The following is an 18,252-nucleotide window of genomic DNA, read 5'->3' as shown; positions in this document are numbered from 1 at the left end:
TCTCAGAATGGCCTTAAACCACTGGAAGGAGGAGCCCACATGATCTAAACACCTCCTACGAGGCCCCCACCTCCCAACACTCCTGCACTGGGAATTGAGTTTCCAACACACGAACTTTTGGCGACCCGTTCAAATCATAGCACCTGTTGATGGACATCTGGGTTGTTTTCATTTTTCGTTTTTCTTTCTTTTTTTTTTTTTTTGGTGATTATGAACATTTTTGTACAAGTGGTGTTAGGGTTATTTATAAGATTGAATACCGAGATTAGAAAAGATGAGTTCAGAATTGAGTTTAGTGGGATTTGAGGGACTTGTGAGACATTCAGGTAGCGAGGTCGGGACCCCACTGGAGTATAGTGTAAGGTGGAGAAAGAAGCGGGCTAGCAGTTTACATTTTCTGTACCTCTAGCCTTTACATGAAGGTAAAGCTATGGAGAAGTCCTCAAGTGAAGCATGAGGCGCGATACATAGTAAATCCCGAGAGGTTTCCAGGTTTGGGGATCCAACTACAGAGAAACCCTGACGACGCTCAGGGAAGCATGGCCTTTTGTCTTTGCGTCTCCTGGCCTGCCACCCAGCGCACAGTCACCTCCCATAGGCTCAATCTGAGCATGGGAGTGCAGGGTGCATGGTGGCGACAGACTGTGGCAGCAGGGCTCTCAAAGGCCAGAACCGGCGTGGCAGACTGCAGAAGAGGAGGGGGCGGGAAAGCCGACTCACTCCACCTTTGCTCCCGTTGGGAAGCGGAGCACGAATCTTTAGAGACCCAGAGTGAGATACGGCCAGGCTACTCAGGGCCTCCAAGGGGTCAGAATTCAGACCCCAGCGGCGGCCGCCGCGGATTCTGGAGCAGGGCGTGACACAGGGGATTTCCTTTTGGGAAGTGTGCTCCGGCGGCGGTGCCCTGGTGACCGCGTCGCGTCGTTAGCGGTGGGAGTACTTTTCCCCCAGTGCCTTGGCTTGGCGGCTGCTGCGCACTGCACGCCCGTCTCTGACCAGGTGCGGCAACTTGGACTCGGAGCCTGGGCAGCAGCAGGCTAAGGCGGCGGCTCGGGCGGCAGGCGGGAGCCCCTGCGTGCGCGCCGGCCAGGACGCGCGGCGCCCAACCCTAGGGCGCAGCGGCCGGGGGCGGGGCCGTCTCCGGGCAGGACCACGCCCCTGCCTCCTGCGCACGCGCGCTGCGGGCCGTTAGCTGTCAGGACCAGGCGGCTGGCGGGCGCGCGGCGGGAGCCGACGTCTGCGCCAGGACCCGGCGGGCTGAGCCCGGCGCAGCGACATAGGCGAGGGCAGCGCCGACCCTCGCTCCTGGCCGGGTCGCAGAGGCGAGCAGGGAGCCGCGGGCAGCCGCTCCTGCAGACAAGATGGGGAACCGGGAGATGGAGGAGCTGATCCCGCTGGTGAACCGGCTGCAGGACGCCTTCTCGGCTCTGGGACAGAGCTGCCTGCTGGAGCTGCCGCAGATCGCCGTGGTGGGCGGCCAGAGCGCCGGCAAGAGCTCGGTGCTCGAGAACTTCGTGGGCAGGTGAGCGCGCGGGCGCGGGGCTGGCAGCCCGCTCCTGGCCGTTGGAACGGGGTCGAGCCGGGTGGGCAGGAGCCCAAGAGGGCATCGGGGACGGCGGCGGGGACCGCCAGGCGGGCCGTCTCCTCAGGCTCCGGGCATCCTCCGACCGCCTCCCGCCTGGTGGCCCCCAGGCTGCCTCTCCTCCTGCGATACAAAGCCGTTTCCTTCCAGCGCTCGGGTCGGGGCGTCTGGGGGGAGGGGGTCCGCCCCGGGATGGACGTCCCCGCCTCGGCGCGCCGGCCGCGGGTGAGCTGCGTGCGTAGCGCTCCCGGGCGCTGCCCTGTCCGCTTCTCCTCAGAGGGGCTTGTCGCCGACCCGCCCACCGCTGCATCGCCCCGGTTCCCGGAACCCCTCGGTATCCGCGGTGGGAGACGGCCGTCGCCTGTCCCCGGCTGAGGAGGCGGGGTGTGAGGAGAAAGCCGTGGTTTGTTGTGCAGAGAGGCTTGCTCCAGGGACGCTCCCGGAGGGGAAGAATGGAAGGCGGTGTGCGCGGGGCGCTCCTCGTCGCCGCCCGGGCTCGTGTGCGGGCTCCGGGCTGCCCACCCTGCGGCGCGGACGCGGGCTCTCCCTGTCCAGGTGCCATGTCATTCTTGCGCCAGCTCGGGACTGGCCGGCATCCCTCTCGCACTCTGTGCGCCCCCTCCCCCAGCGTCGTTTTCCCTAGGCGGCTCTTGTTTGTCTTGCAAGATGACATTCTGAATCTGAATGGCAGCTGTGGTTTTCTCCCTGACCCTGAACACGGCAAAATAATGAAAAAAATTTATTATTATTTTTTTGAGTTGGGGACCAGCGTTTCTTCCACTGAGCAATTCACGAGGGATTAAAGTTACCCTCGCGGCCTTGTCTAAGGAGCGCAGGGATTGAAAGCCTCGTGAAAGCTGACGTTTGTCTCCTTGTGGTACCAGCCAGGTAGAAATGTCCAGCAGCGGAGAGAGAGCTGGAGGGGACGCTCCAGAGGTCGTACTTTATTCTTTTTATGTGGCTCATGAGTGACTTGGAAAGCAGAGGTTCGCGTTCCTTTTTCTTTCTTTTTTTTGTTAATGCTTGGTGGCGTCCAGCGTTATCAAGAGCTGGATAGTCCCACATCTCTTTTGAAAATGTTAGGATTCAGAGAGTGCTTATTATTTTTCTCTCACGTGATGTTACAGTCTCTCAGATGATACACTTTTCATATTCTTTCCCCTTTCTGAATGATCCAGAAATGTAAGAAACAATTTTAAAAAGTACAATTACGACTGGCTGGTATCCTTGAATAATTAATCACTTTGCCTTGGCTTTATTATTTATTTTGGACAGCGGGAAAGTGATGGTAAAACATTTTGCCTACGTCATCATCTGATGAAGTGATGTATGAATGTGTGATTTCAAACATGTGTGTATATATGTATTACCAGTGAAACTCACTAGATTTAAAGTGGCATCCAAAGGATGTAAGGTTTGATGACATTGTATTTCTGGCTTTTCAAATACCGGAGCATTCTATTCTATGGTGCCTTAAGAGTTACTTAACTATATTTGTTTTTTAAACAAATACTTAAACATTAAAAATTGTAAATATTTCAAATGCAGTTACCGTATTTTTATTGATCTTTAATATATTGATTTAGATGAGCCTATATGAGGGAACTGTGGATGGAAAATGTGTATAATGAAAAAATTGTGCATGTATTTCAAGGTGTTTTTTTTTGCACCAAAACAAACTTATCTTTTAATTCCATTTCCATGAACTTTTTGAAATACCTTATAAGTGCATTGTTTATGGCCTAAGTTTGGAATCTAATGTCAATTCTACACTCCAGGTTTTCAAATCTTAACTCTTGTTAATGCCATAATAAAATTGTCTCCATTTTTCCTCACTAGCTATAATCTTTTGAGTGAGAATATATAACAGTAAAATATTTATTATCAAACACTTATTATGATAGAATGAAAAAGGAACATTATAAATGCTATAAAAATCAGAGGACTTACCAGAATGCATTAGTAACTTGTTGTTCTTTTAAAAAGTTTTACCAATAATTAAGTACTGTTAGGATGTCAAATCGAAGTAAAGGATGAACATAGAAGAAAAAGCTTATGTAACAAATATGGCCTTTATTAACTGTATAGATGACACCTGCCTGGCACAGCTTTTATATTAGGGAGAACATTTAATTAGAAAGGTCATTTGACTTTAATAAAGATTTTGGTCACTGAATTATTGAGAAATCTAATTTCTAATTATATATCAACCTTAGGGAAAATGGAGTTCTCTCTCTCTTTTTGATAAGAGATTCAGTTGAGATGGAAAAAATGGTACTCATATTTCATTATCTTTTCGCTCTTTATTTTTATTATCTAGTATTTGCAGTAAAGACAAAGTCTTTTCTAAGAATGCACATCTTATCTTTTATATAGTCTACTTTCATTTTAAGAGCCTGACCTAATGTGCAGTTATTAAATCCTGTCATCAAACAAGGGGTCATCGCTTGTATAAATTAATACATAGTGTTTGCTCAGGATGTAAGCTTGTTCTCTGCAAAATAGCGATGCATTTTCCTCCTTCATATTTAACAATCCTAACCATATCTTCTCCTCTCAGATAGTTTGCTTATATTGATTTTTGCCACCAGTGAATTAATTTGAATGTGAATATGTCTACTTCATTTTATTGTAGCTGTAAAAACCGATTTTGGGGTGACAAGCTTGAGATTGTCAGGAATAAAATGAGTTATGAATAAACTGCTTATTTGTGACTCTTGCTGAAGTGATGAATTTCCAAGTCTATGTAATATAATGTGAGTAACCAGATGGTTCTTTTGGCTGTTCAGGATGAGATATATGTTGGCAGTGAGAGGCAGCCTAAGAGCTAGTGAATAGAAACTCAGATCAATGGTCTGATTATAGGGGTTCACTAGCTGACTTGGGTCTGCTCATTGGTCTCATTTAGGTGCAAAATAATTGAATTTATTCAGTTCCTTTCATGATATATAAAAAGTGTGTATACTACATATATGTATTCTTGCAGTGTAATAATAATGATAATAATGGTAAACATTTATTGAGTACTTGCTACATTTCTATTATTCTGTATGCTTTTAAATGGAAAATATTGTTAGAACTTAATAAAATCACAAAGACGGAGCCCCCGCTGTGGCTTAGCTGCTGCCTGTGGTACTGGCATCCCATATCGGTGCAGGTTCCTGTCCTGGCTGCTCCTCTTCCGATCTGGCTCTCTGCTGTGGCTTGGAACAGCAGTGGAGGATGACCCTAGTGCTTGGGCCCCTACACCTTTGTGGGAGACCTGGAAGAAGCACCTGGCTCCTGGCTTCAGATTGGCCCAGCTCTGGCTATTGCAGCCATTTGGAGAACGAACCAACAGATGGAGGACCTTCCTCTCTGTAACTCTGCCTCTCAAATAAATAAATAAAATCTTAAAAACAAAATCACAAAGAGGTAGGTACTTTTATGAGTATCATTTTACAGAAGAGGAAATTAGAATTTAGAGAATTTGAGTAACTTGCTCAAGGCTAATTTAATTCAACATAAAAACAGTGGAGTTAGGATTCAACCAGAGATGTTTGAGTGGCATTACCCATGCTCTAAACCCTCTGGAATACATTGTCCCACCATATTGGTGTTTATTAGTTCGTCTGATTAGTACTTTTAACTTTTTTTTACAGTCTATATAAACCCTGCTTATATAAAAAAGCTGCTATATTAATCTTTTTATCAATATTCATTTATATATGTCTGTCTTGCCTCATTTGATAGAGGATTTGAGGCAACCTCTAAGCAGGAACTACGTTAGTTAAAAAATACGTATTTTCTTTATTATATTAGATATTTATGAATTAGTATATTTAAATATGTGTTTAGGGTGCATATAACCTTTTTTTTTTTTTTTTTTTTGGAAAGAACTAAGCTTAGCAAATTTATTGTTGCCAAATGAATTCACTGCCCAAGTGCTATTTGACATTTGTTTGTTTGCAGGCTTGCAAAATACGTTAATAGTGGTAATGCCAGCTATCTTATTTTAGCACAGGCTACATAACTTAGTTTTTTCAAAATCTCTCTGAAAGCATTATAGTTTTAACACTTAGAAAGGAAGTGAGTAGAGGTCTTCAGCAACATAAAACTGTCCCCTGAAATTCTGACTCACAAAAGCCCACTCATATTCATCCCGTGGACACTACTGGGTACCTACTGCCCTTCTCAGAGCTGGCTTGCTTATCACTTACGGTAAGGTGTCACTTGTGATTAGTATGCTGATTAAATCCAATAAAGAGGTTCCTCCACCCAGTTCCCAAAAGTGAGCAATATCTTTGGGCGTGTTGTGCCCCTTTGCTCTTCATCTGTAGGTATATTCCAAAGTCAAGGTTGGATTTGGTGGCTCATCCCTGTCAAGACACCTTAGAATAATAGTAGTGTTTCCCCCGTTTTTACTGCCAATGAAGAAAACAGATTTTTCTCGAATTTCAACTCCATTGCGTTCACTTCCACTAGTCCCTTTTTCGACTTCAGCTTTTGCAATTTCCCATAGAGTTTCACTGGGCATTGTGGCAACCAATAGGTTGCTAATGTGCAAATATTTTTTAGTGATACACTCATTAGGAATATTATTTAATGCTAAATATATAGGCAGAAAATTATACACTGTTTTATTCAAGCCTGAGTGGTAAACAGACTTTCAGTTCTTCATAAGTAGAAAAGGTATTGTGGTTAATTTGATAGCTAGACCAAATTAAATGTTTTTTGAAAAGTTATTCTGCTGATCAGAGTTTATTTCAATGTGGAAATCTTCAAGTGATGTGTAGTATATTTAGTTGTGAGATTCTAAAAGCAGATATTTTTATTGTCAAATTAAAGTTATTTTGAGGGAGAACCATAAAAGTGAGCCACTTGATGCTGTTGCTGAATGAACATGATCGAATAATTAAAATAAAACAACAAACTAAGTCATTTATAAGACTATAGATTGCATCAAATACTAAGTTTTTAAAGGTAAGACTTAGAATGTATCTTGAGCTTCTTTAAAGTGAGAGTTGCTGACATTTAGCATTATCACAGCATATAGTTTTCTTTAAACTGATATATAACATAAACTCAGTTTGTGTAGTCTTCCCCCCAAGAGTTACAAAGCACTTTTCCATTTATTATTTAATTTGGCAGACAATATCATTTTTTCCATTAAGTGGTACCTTTGCTAGCTAATAAATGCAGTTAATTTAGGAGGTTTTACTTATTATTGTGACAATTTTTTTTAGGAGGACAGCAAGCAGCTAGAAAGAGTTAGAAGACTTTCTTCTCCTTCCAGAGCTGAGTTAAGAACGTTGTAAGCAAAAATACAGTATTGAATAATCTGGTTTTCTATATGGACAACATTTTGTAATTTCACATACTTTCAGCATTGATTTAAAAATGCAAATGGATTATGGTGTACTGAATACATTTTTCTAAAGTGGAAGGAGGAAAGGGGCCAGCTTTTAGTCCTTTTTAGGTGGCAGACAGGGACTCTTGTTATATATTTGTACTTTTTATACCTTCCATCTCTTGCCTGTTTTCACATCCTCATTTCAATAGGGAAGGAAATTCAGCATTTGAGAGAGACTAAAGCTAGCCCAGGGTCACATGGCTAATAAATGGACAAGCTGGGATTTAATCTTGGATATGGATTCCTGTTGGAACTCTTGAGAAATATAGGCATAGGGATGGGTGTTTGGTATAGCTGTTAAGATGCCAGTTTAGATTCCTGCATCCCGTATCAGAATGTCTGGCTTCAAGTCTCATCTCTGCTTCTGATCCTGCTTTGTGCTAACATGCATTCATGGAGGCAGTGGGGCTCAAATACTTGGATTTCTTCCAACCTTCTGGGAGGTATGGGTTGGGTTCTAGGCTCTTGGCTTTGGCCTGGCTCAGCCTAGGCTGTTGTAGGCATTTGGGGAGTGAACCAGCAGATGAAAGATGTCTTTCGTGTCTGTCTGTCTTGTCTCTCTCTCTTTCTGTCTCTTTCTCTGTTACTCTGCCTTTTAAATACATAAGAAAATAAATAAAATCTTTAGAGAATAAGAACAGATAGAAATAATGTGAATTAATTGGGCTAAAAAACAGCATATTAATTTATTTTTATCAAAACCCCAAAAACTATAATTCTGAAGTTGAACTGAGATACAAGTGGCAAGCAGAAGATATATAAGTTTCTGGTGTCATTTGGCAGCCAGTATCATTTTAGCTCAAGGCTGCATGTACTGAAGTATCAATGTCAAAGCAGGGAGTTAGTGATATGTGTCTCAATGTCTGACTTGGCTACAAGGCATTGAATTTAGACTGTCACTTTATCACAAAGAGGTACTGTATATTGGAGAGGACCTTAGAGGAGAGTAGTGAGGAAGAAAAGACACTGGAGAGATTAAAAATATAACAATGCAATGAAAGTTAATTGAGAGTGGGGATAGATTTATGCTTTATTAGGGCCTCCAAAGCAATAATACTTAAGGGAGATGGAATTCTATTTCCCTCTTAAAGAATAAGGTATTTGGTTAAAGTAGTGGGTAAACTGAAGATAAAAAAAAGAGAAAATGTTCTAAAGGCAAACTTGAAAATGCAATGTGTTGTGTAGAAAGAGGGGAGAGTAAGTAAAAGCGGTGGACATTTTCATGCATTAAAAACTGTTCAAACTCATTAGAGTTTATTAAATTGTGTGTGTGTGTGTGTGTGTGTTCACAGGTAGTTTAGCTTTTCTTCCTTTATTAGTAGTAAGGACTGGCATTTCACTAGGCTGCTGTAAGAAGCTTTCCTCTGGCTTAATTTTCACTAACTTCCTGGAGCTACGTTAGGACGCAGATTTGTCCAAGGTCGGAAAAAGAGCTGGTTTTGGAACGTGGTGTTCCGATCTGGGAGCCCTGTGTCAGTTCAACATCTTTTCTCCCTCCTCTTATTGTTATAGAGCACCTCCTTCTCACCCTTGCCCTGCCTCCTCCTTTTCCCATTCCCTTGCATTGGGCCTGTCTTTTCTCCTCCTTCATACTGCCCTCCATGACTCTTCTTGATAGCAGGATGACAGTGACATTACAGTTTTTCCCACACAGCCTATCAGAAGGAGACAGGGAGCAAAATTTTTCTCAGACTTAGACTGGGTAATTTGAGAGTTACTTTTGAGTAATGTGTGAATTTCAGGGAACAGATAGGCTCACAATAGACTAAATCAGCTATTGCATGTTTTCACACATTATTAATATTTATCCACAAGGTAGGCATTGGAAAGTTGTGCCTGGGGCAGTCACTGGTAAGTCTTGCTGAAACCAAGGCAACCTTCCAAAAGGTTGTATATAAATAAATAATGTAAGTGGAAAAGAGACCATTTAAAGAAATGGTTGGACATTTAGGTAGAATAAAACACATATTTGTGTAGCAAACCCATGTTCTTCAGTTTGCCCATTTATGTTTCTTAGAATGCATTGATCACTTTGAGACCCATCAATGTTGTAGAAATTATTTTAGCAGTTAATTTCAACAATTTCAAAAGTTAATTTTAACACTGTGTTAAGTCCTTAATGTTTGATTATAAAGACAAAGTAGTTGTTGAGGAAAAGGATGATGTATTTAATCCTTGGATTTTATGAATGATACAGGATTACTTTAGATTTCTTTTTTGAGATTTGTTTATTTGAAAGGCAGAGTTACAGAGAGGCAGAGGCAGAGAAAGAAAGTCTTCCTTCTGCTGGTTCACTCCCCCACATGGTTGCAACAGACGGAGCTGTGCCAATCTGAAACCAAGAACCCGGAGTTTCCTCTGGTTCTCCCACGTGGGTGCAGGGGCCCAAGGACTTGGGCCATCTTTGGCTGCTTTCCCAGGCAATAGCAGGGAGCTGGATATGAAGTGGAGCAACTGGGACTTGAACTAGTGCCCATTTGGGATGTTGGCACTGCTGGGGCAGCTTTACCTGCTATGCCACAGTGCTGGTCCCTAGATTTCTTTTTTCTCTAACATCTCAGCTGTATGTCCTCTGCTTCCGGGGGTTTAAAGTGGGCCTCAGTGCTTCTTTGTGACAATGTTTCATTTTCATTTTCCACTGTGTATCCATACATGTTAGATGTAGGTAGGATTTCTGATGAACCTTTTGGTCAATCATTTCAGTGGCTTTGGACTGAAAAGACTAACCCAGGCAAATAAGTTATTTGATAGTTGACTAATATTGTTTTTTTTTTTTTTAATTTTTTAATAGGCAGAGTTAGACAGTGAGAGAGAGAGAGAAAGAGAAAAAGGTCTTCCTTTTTCCGTTCTTCCTTTTTCCGTTGGTTCACCCCCGAAGTGGCCTCTATGGCCAGCGCATTGTGGCTGGCTCACTGCACCGATCTGAAGCCAGGAGCCAGGTGCTTCCTCCTGGTCTCCCATGCGGGTGCAGGACCCAAGGACCTGGGCCATCCTCCACTGCACTCCCGGGTCACAGCAGAGAGCTGGACTGGAAGAAGAGCAACTGGGACAGAATCCGGTGCCCTGACTGGGACTAGAACCCGGGGTGCCGGTGCTGCAGGTGGAGGATTAGCCTAGTGAGCCATGGCACTGGCTAATATTGTTGATAGCGTTTTTTCTTAGATTCTTGAAAAGTGAATATTTGAAAAGCAGCACATTATGGTAGTAGAGTACAGGATTTACTGCCTGGTGTTTGAGTCCCATCTCTCACCCATGATGGAAGCATGGCTCCCTCAATAAGTTCTTTAACCTCTTTAGGCCTTGGTTTCCTCACCTGCAAAATTGGGATAACAGATTTTTTTTTTATTGTGTGTGAATTTTAAGTAAGATAATGTCAAAATGTACATTTTGATAAATGGTGGATATTAGTCCTAATCTGTTATTTAGACTGGAAATTTTCTGAATATTTTTAAAACCAATGCAAATTTAGGAGACTAAGAGATGACAATAAATATTTGCAAGTTATCTTTGTGGATGTTAGAAAATTATAGTTGTGGCTGGCACCACGGCTCAATAGGCTAATCCTCCGCCTTGTGGCGCTGGGTTCTAGTCCCAGTCGGGGTGCCGGATTCTGCCCCGGTTGCCCCTCTTCCAGGCCAGCTCTCTGCTATGGCCCGGGAGGGCAGTGGAGGATGGCCCAAGCGCTTGGGCCCTGCACCCCATTGGAGACCAGGAGAAGCACCTGGCTCCTGGCTTTGGATCAGCGTGGTGCGCCGGCCACAGCGCACCGGCCGCGGCGGCCATTGGAGGGTGAAACAATGGCAAAAGGAAGACCTTTCTTTCTGTCTCTCTCTCTCACTGTCCACTCTGCTTGTCAAAAATAAATAAATAAATAAATAAAAAAAAGAAAATTACAGTTTCATCAAATGCCAGTTCTTTAAATCTTTAGATCTGGGTAACTTAGAGTATATTTGGGGCTTTTTAGAAGAAAACATGGTCCACATTTAGTATTATTACTATCCTTCTAATTTTTCTAAGAGGATAGGAAAAGCCTGTTTTCTTTAATTTAAAACCAAAGGAGATTAAGCTTGAAAAAAAAAGTCAATTAGTAGGAGTCATATGGTGAAAACTAGAGATTATGAACCAATAACATAGAGATAATAGAACTGAAATGAAGTTTTCTGATACTGTTTTCATATGTCCTCCTAGAAAACATAGTTTAAGGAGGTTATTTGATTCTGTGATATGCAGTATTCCATTCTTGGCATGCCTTTTTCTTTGGAAGTGTTAGGTGAAATTGCAGGCAAAGACGGGTTAGAAGGAGGGCAAAGCAACTGAGGAAGTCCAGCTGGAGAAGCAGGATGACTTAGCATGAGTATGCACTAAGCTCAAAAAACAGTCAGTGGATCAGGAGGTAGTGGGTTATTAGATCTTAGGAGAAGTACCAGTGTTTTTTTTTTTTTTTTCTTGTAGTGGATATTGAAGCAATATCCAATGTCATGATTTTCAGGGGAAAGATTCATATTCTGATTTGATTGTCATTCTCACAGCTTCTTATCCACAAATTTTAGCTTTGAGCTAGTTAACTAGTTCCATTTGAAGTGGCATTATGTTACTAGGTATGCTTGAATGGCTTTGGGTGTCTTATTTAGTTGGGGTTCAGAACTCTACATGTGTGTGTGTGTGTTGTGTTTTCTGGTTAGTAAAACTGAAACCCATTCTTTTCATTTATTGAAGTGAGGGTAAAAGACTGCAGTCTTTTCAGAATCCTAACATTCATGGTTCTCTGAATCCTGCTATCTGAACAATAACTAATGTGTGTGAGATTTTTGCTTTCACCTACAAGTAGCCATATAACTCTGAATATGGCAGTCCTTATGGATTCAGCTTAAGAAATTTTGCTTAATTTGTTTACTTAATCCTAAAATAATCATGTGAAATTGAGGGGTGGGGTTTACTTGATTTGAAGTAGGTACTTTGAATGTTATGTTTTCCTCAGGGATCCCCACCCCCCACCCCCCGGAGTCAATTAAGTGGCATAAGGAATATGTGTCTCATGCTGGAAGAGCAAGAGGGGCTATGAGAAGGGGGAGGCTCTGGCTCTGCTTGTTTTTTCCTAAGTGTCTGCTGTATTGTGGATGTTACTGTGGATTCATTCTGAGAGGAGGAGCGCAGTGGGGGCAAGAGGCGTGGAGTCACCACACAGACCCCGGGAGTTGGGTGAGAGCGGCCAGAGGGGAGCAGCCAGCAGACTTGTTTATTTCAGTTGGTACAGTAGCTTATATAGCTGAGGCAGCCAATCCGGTCAAGGGGTGGTTTATGCCCTAACCAATGCCTGTTGCCAGTGGCCATCTTGGCATGGCCTTCTCATTCCGCCACAGTGGGAGTAAATGAGAGCAGACAACGGAGTCTCACTGTTGCGGGAGTTAGAATTGCTACTGGGTCATTTTGGGGGTGGATTGAGTTTACATCATGGCAGGAACCCCTGTATGTTTGTTGACAGCAGGCCCCAGGGAAGCCAAAGCAACTTGGTGGAGAGCAGTCCCAGCTGGGTTTAGCACAGGCTCTACTATTGCCTGCTGGTCTTCCTCAGCATTCTGTGTCTGACTTGCAGGTCCCTCCTGTGTGGTACTTGTGTATACTTTACTGTATGGGTTCACACTTTCCAGTTGTCTATCTGCTGAACGCTTTTTTTTTTTTTAATATTTATGTTTACTTATTTGAAAGTCAGACTTACAGAGAGAGGGAAAGAGAGAGAGAGAGAGAGAGAGAGAGAGAGAGAGAGAGAGAGTTATCTTCCATTCAGTGGTTCACTGCCCAGATAGTCACAACAGCCAGAGCTAGGCCAGACGGAAGCTAGGAGCCAGAAGCCAGGGGCCAGGAGCCAGGAGCTTCTTCTAGGTCTCCCTCGTGGGTGATGGGAGCCAAATCACTTGGGCCATCTTCTTCTGCTTTCCCAGGTGCATTATTGGGGAGCTGGATGGGAAACAGAGCAATGGGGCTTGAAATGGTGCACATATGGGATAGCAGCATCACAGGTGGCAGCTTTATCCACTGAGCCACAATGCTGGCCCCTGCCCAATGCTTTGAAGCTTCTATGAAGTCAGGAGCTGCATTTCCTTGGTTGTGTTCCATACCACAATGGAGGAACACAGCAGGAGCTAACTGAATGAATGAGCCATGTGATTTTGTATGAGCCATTTATCCAAGCTGATCACACCTTCTTCATCAGTAAATTGATTGAGGGTGCAGAGGAAGAGTTGGATTAGATCAGTATTTTTTCAAATTGTGGGTTGTGACATAATAGTGCTTCATGATGTCAATAGAATGGATTGTAACAGGGACTGGTGTTGTGGCACAGTGGGTTAAACTGCCACCTGTAAAGCCAGCATCCCATATTAGAGCACTTGTTTGGGTTCCAGCTGCTCCATTTTCAATCCAGCTCTCTGCTAATGTGCCTGGGAAGGCAGCAGAAGATGGCCGAAGAACCTGAGCCCCTGCCACTCACATAGGAAACCCAGATGGAGTTCCTATTTCTTGGGGCCTGGCCCAGCCCCGACCATTGTGGCCATTTGAGGAGTGAACCAACTGGTAGAAAATCTCTCTCTCTCTCTCACACACTCTGTCACTTTGCCTTTCAAATAAATAAAAAAAAATCTTTTAAAAAGAATGGGATGTGACATTTTTAAAAATTATCAGACTGCATTCCAAGTAATAATGATAAATCTTGTTTTGTGAAACTTTTGTATTAATTGTATATTCATAAATGCATACTGAGCTACAATGTATAACGCATTTCTTACTATGAGGCAGCTTAAAAATTAAATGCCTCCCAACTAATTTAAATTTAATAGTAATCTCATCCTTTATCTAATATTTGATATTTTAATGTCTGGGCCTATTCTTTTTTTTATTCTTTTTAATGCAAAAGGCACAATTCACACTATACCATACTAATCTTTTAATTGAAAAATTACTTTTTACATATAATAAAATTCAGACATTCCAAATGGGTATACAATAAAAATTGTCTTTCCCCCACTGGGTTTCATATTAGATATTTCATTTACCTGCATACCTGCCAGAATATTTCGGGTTTATATTTGCTTTACATTAATTCTTTTTTTTTTTGATTTTTGAGCATAAAGAGAGTTTAATAAACTGGTTTATTTTAGGTAGATGATAAAACCAGTAGAGAAAGGATATGTTTTTAAATTCTATTAATAGATGGATTCCATTAGTATATATGTCCTAGACTGTATAAGCCTGTATATATTCAGCAACTTCTTTAAGGAATTTGATGACATGTAGAATACTAAAGTTGATATGCTGTTAATGTCAGGGTAACTAGGCTAATGATTCTTATGAGAGGCATTTTTTAGAAAATAGTTGGTGGGGTCTTGATGCTGTCTGCAAATATTTAAGGAGCTGTTAATTGAAAATGGTTTTGATTGACTCTGTATGTCTCTTGAAGACAAAGTTAGAACAAATGGGTGAAACTTACAGGCAGCTAGATTTAAACTTAGTAAGAGGGTAGCTGTTGAACAGAATAGTTGATTGGAATGGGTTGCCTGTGAGGCATTAAGTATTCCATTACCATAAGGCTAGAGGCTGGAGATTTGTGTCTTGGTGGCTTGTAAGTTTGGTTTATTTGAGAGGGAGATTGAGAAAAAAGACTTAAAAGATTATTTTTAAACATACAGCCTATGATTTGGCTTTGTGGGTATCTGAGAAACCTGGCTCAAAAATGTGTTTTTTGAGGGCTATCTGTGGATAGATAAGTAAAGGAAGACTATGGAAAGGGTCAAAACCTCCCTGGGTCCAGGTCTTTCAGGCTTTTAAAAAAATAGCAATGAATGTTAGTGTGTGATATGAGGAAACTGGAATCTGGAATGGCTAATTCTATGAAGCACCTTTAGTATATTTTAAAGGTAAACTGTATTTTTTTTTTTTTTATTTGACAGGTAGAGTCATACAGTGAGAGAGACAGAGAGAAAGGTCTTCCTTCTGTTGGTTCATTCCCCACATGGCTGCTATGGCCGGTGCTGTGCTGATCTGAAGCCAGAAGCCAGGTGCTTCCTTCTGGTCTCCCATGTGGGTGCAGGGGCCCAAGGACTTGGCATCTTCCACTGCTTTCTCAGGCCATAGCAGAGAGCTGGATCGGAAGAGAGGCAACCAGGACTCGAACTGGTGCCCGTATGGGATGCCAGTGCTGCAGGCAGAGGATTGACCAAGTGAGCCATGGCACCAGCCCCTCATTTTTTTTTTTAAAGTGAATAACTGCTTGATTTTAAATTCTGCTTTATTTTTAAAGATTTATCATTTGAAAGACAGAATTACAGATAGAGGGAGAGAGAGAGAGAGATTGAGAGAGATCTTCTATTCATTGTTTTATTCCCCAAACGGCTGGGGCTGGGCCAGGCCAAAGCCTGGAACTCCACATGGGACTTCCACATAGGTGTCAGGGGCCCAAGCACTTGGGTCATTTTCTGCTGTTTTTGCAGGTACATTAGCAGTGAGATGGATTGGAAGTGAAGCATGGAGGCAGTGGCCTAACCCACTGTACCAGAATGTCAGGCCCCTAAACTCTGCTTTCCCTATCAATTCCACTTCTCTTAGTGGCATACCAATATAGAAACTTAAAAATAAAGAAAAAGCATAGTTTTCTTTTTGTTTTTCTTCCTAATCCATATAGCAATTTATTTATTTTTCTTTTTAAAAAGATTTATTTATTTATTTGAGAGGTAGAGTTACAGACAGAGAGGGATAGACAGAAAAGTCTTCCACCTGTTGGTTGACTCCTGAAATGGCTGTAACGGCTGGAGCTGGGCTGATCTGAAGCCAGGAGCCAGGAGCTAGGAGCCTCTTCTGGGTCTCCCAGGCGGGTACAGGGGCCCATACACTTGGGTCATCTTCCACTGCCTTCCCAGGCCATAGCAGAGAGTTGGATGGGAAAGGAGCAGCCAGGACACGAACTGGTGCCCACATGGGATGGTGGTGTTGCAGGTGGATTCTTAGCCCACTACACCACAGCACTGGCCCTTCATATAGCAATTTCTTTATTCAAAACATCTTCTAGGTCTACCTTTTCTTATTTACTCTCATTTCAACCATTCTAGTCTCAACTTTCTCCTTACACCTGGATAACTAACAGCATTCTGCTCTCTCACATCCTCTTCTTCCCGTGTGTATATTGGTGCCTTCAGATTAATATTTCAAAACACTTTAATGTCTCTGTCCTTTTTAAGAACCTGCAGGGGCCAGCATTGTGGCACAGCAGGTTAAACCCCTGCTTGTGATACCAGCCTCCCTTATTGTAGTGCAGAGTCGTTGCTGCTCCACTTCCAATTCAACTCTCTGCTACTGCACCTTGGAAGGCAACAAAAATGGCCCAAGTACTTGGGTGCCTGCCATTCATGTGGGACACCCTGATGTAGTTCCAGGCTCCTGGCTTCAGCTTGCTCTGGTCCTGGCTGTTGTGGTCATTTGGAGGTGAACCAGCAGATGGAAGATCGCTCTGTCAGAAATAAATAAAATAAATCTTAAAAAAGAGAACCTGCAGTTACAGTACCACCTTTAGATCTCTACTTGTTTTCCAAAACCTCTAGCTCTCCAGTTTTGTGTTCTACCCCTCCCAAGTGTGTTTTTGTATAACTTATTTCATCATTTCTGTGTATGCAGTGGCCACTTCTGATTACATTAGAACAATGTAATGGCCTGGGCAGAGCATATTTTGTGAGCAAAAGGGAGTCAAACAACCAACCCTTATTTAAGTGCTACTTTGTGAAAGATACTATTTTAGGATGGAGAGGCAATTAAAAGGTATTTTCTTCAACAGAATCTAATGTAGACTGGCATCAAGGCAGTGAATTGGCATTGAAGTATTTCTGATTTAGTTTGTGGTATATCTGGAGTCAGGATTCAGGAGGTTTAAGTTGCCACAGTATGCATAGATGAAGGGAGCCATTTTGGGAGTCAAAGGGGAATTAATCATCTAATGGTAATGGGAATCAATAATCTAATCATCATTTTAGTTATGGAAATAGAATAGGGCATTTCAGATTGCAAGTGGTTGGTAAGAGAGGAATAAAAAAAGAGTTCCAAACTTGGAAAGGGTTTCTACAATAATGGTGATGAAATTTGTAGAAATAAGAAATTTGAATAGTTCCTTCCTCCATCAAACTAGTCAAATCTTTCACTTTACCACCAGGCTCATAATCCTTCCTGAAGCACATCTGACCATCATCTATGGTGATTGCAGTATTCTCTGTCATCTTATCACCTACAGTTCACCCTATTTAGCATCTGAATATTTCTGGCTGATTAATGACACCTGCCCATGAGGCAGGCTGCAAACTCTTTATTAGTGTTCCTCACAGTACCTTGAGCAATACAGTTAAATATACTTTATGGAGTGGATATTTGTGTCCTTCCAAAATTCATATGTTGAGGCCCTTAACCCCCTATTACTAGTGTATTTAGAGATACAGTCAATAAAGAAGTAATTCACAGTAAGAAGATCATGAAGGTGGGTCCTGACCCAATAGAATTGATGTCTTTATGTGAAGAGACACCAGAGAGCTCACTATGTCCCCAGGTGCATACAAAGAAGGGATCATATGAGCATACAGCCAGCAGTCAACCATCAATAGGCAGGTGGGAGAGCCTAGAAACCAAAATGGCTTTAATCTTGTATTTCTAATCTCCAGAACTTTGAGAGATAAATTTCCTTTTGTTTAAATCACCCAGACTGTGTTATTTTCTTATGGCAGCCTGAGCAGAATAGTACAGATACTTAAATTTTTATTGAGTTTTCACTAATTAAATTATATTGACTGGACTTAGATGGGTTGGTACTACTGAGAGTGAGGATCATGACTTTAAGTCAGATTTATTTTTTCACTTGTGAGATAAAATTGGCTGTTTGATGAGCTCTTTGCCTCAATTTTGAGTTATTCCTTCTCTTCCCTGTATCTCTTTCCCCATTTTTTTTTTTTTTTTTGACAGGCAGAGTGGACAGTGAGAGAGAGAGACAGAGAGAAAGGTCTTCCTTTGCCGTTGGTTCACCCTCCAATGGCCGCCGCGGCCGGCGCGCTGTGGCTGGCACACCACGCTGATCCGATGGCAAGAGCCAGGTACTTATCCTGGTCTCCCATGGGGTGCAGGGCCCAAGTACTTGGGCCATCCTCCACTGCACTCCCTGGCCACAGCAGAGAGCTGGCCTGGAAGAGGGGCTACCGGGACAGAATCCGGCACCCCGACCGGGACTAGAACCCGGTGTGCTGGTGCCAGTAGGTGG

The 18,252-nt window shown here is 42.6% G+C and overlaps 1 protein-coding gene across 9 annotated transcripts in view; it reads left to right on the top strand.

Annotated features, from left to right (window-relative positions):
* The first annotated feature begins 1,175 nt into the window (after positions 1-1,175).
* DNM3 (dynamin 3) overlaps positions 1,176-18,252 on the top strand; it is a 624,166-nt gene continuing 607,089 nt past the window's right edge. For 6 of the 9 annotated variants that reach the window (XM_089299535.1, XM_008264064.5, XM_002715619.6 and 3 more), the window contains exon 1: positions 1,181-1,522. In XM_089299535.1, coding sequence (XP_089155661.1) covers positions 1,362-1,522 — 161 coding nt within the window. In that variant the 5' untranslated portion in view covers positions 1,181-1,361. Of the gene's footprint in view, positions 1,523-18,252 lie in introns of all 9 variants that reach the window. The other 3 variants (XR_016210404.1, XM_089299537.1, XM_070077353.2) reach the window with 3 other exon arrangements.

Source organism: Oryctolagus cuniculus, chromosome 7 (assembly GCF_051225735.1).
Source record: "Oryctolagus cuniculus isolate XC-2025 breed Fujian yellow rabbit chromosome 7, ASM5122573v1, whole genome shotgun sequence".
In the NCBI taxonomy this organism is placed as follows: Eukaryota; Metazoa; Chordata; class Mammalia; order Lagomorpha; family Leporidae; genus Oryctolagus; species Oryctolagus cuniculus.
Note: the sequence above shows the minus strand (reverse complement) of the source record. Positions and strands in the feature narration are given on the sequence as shown.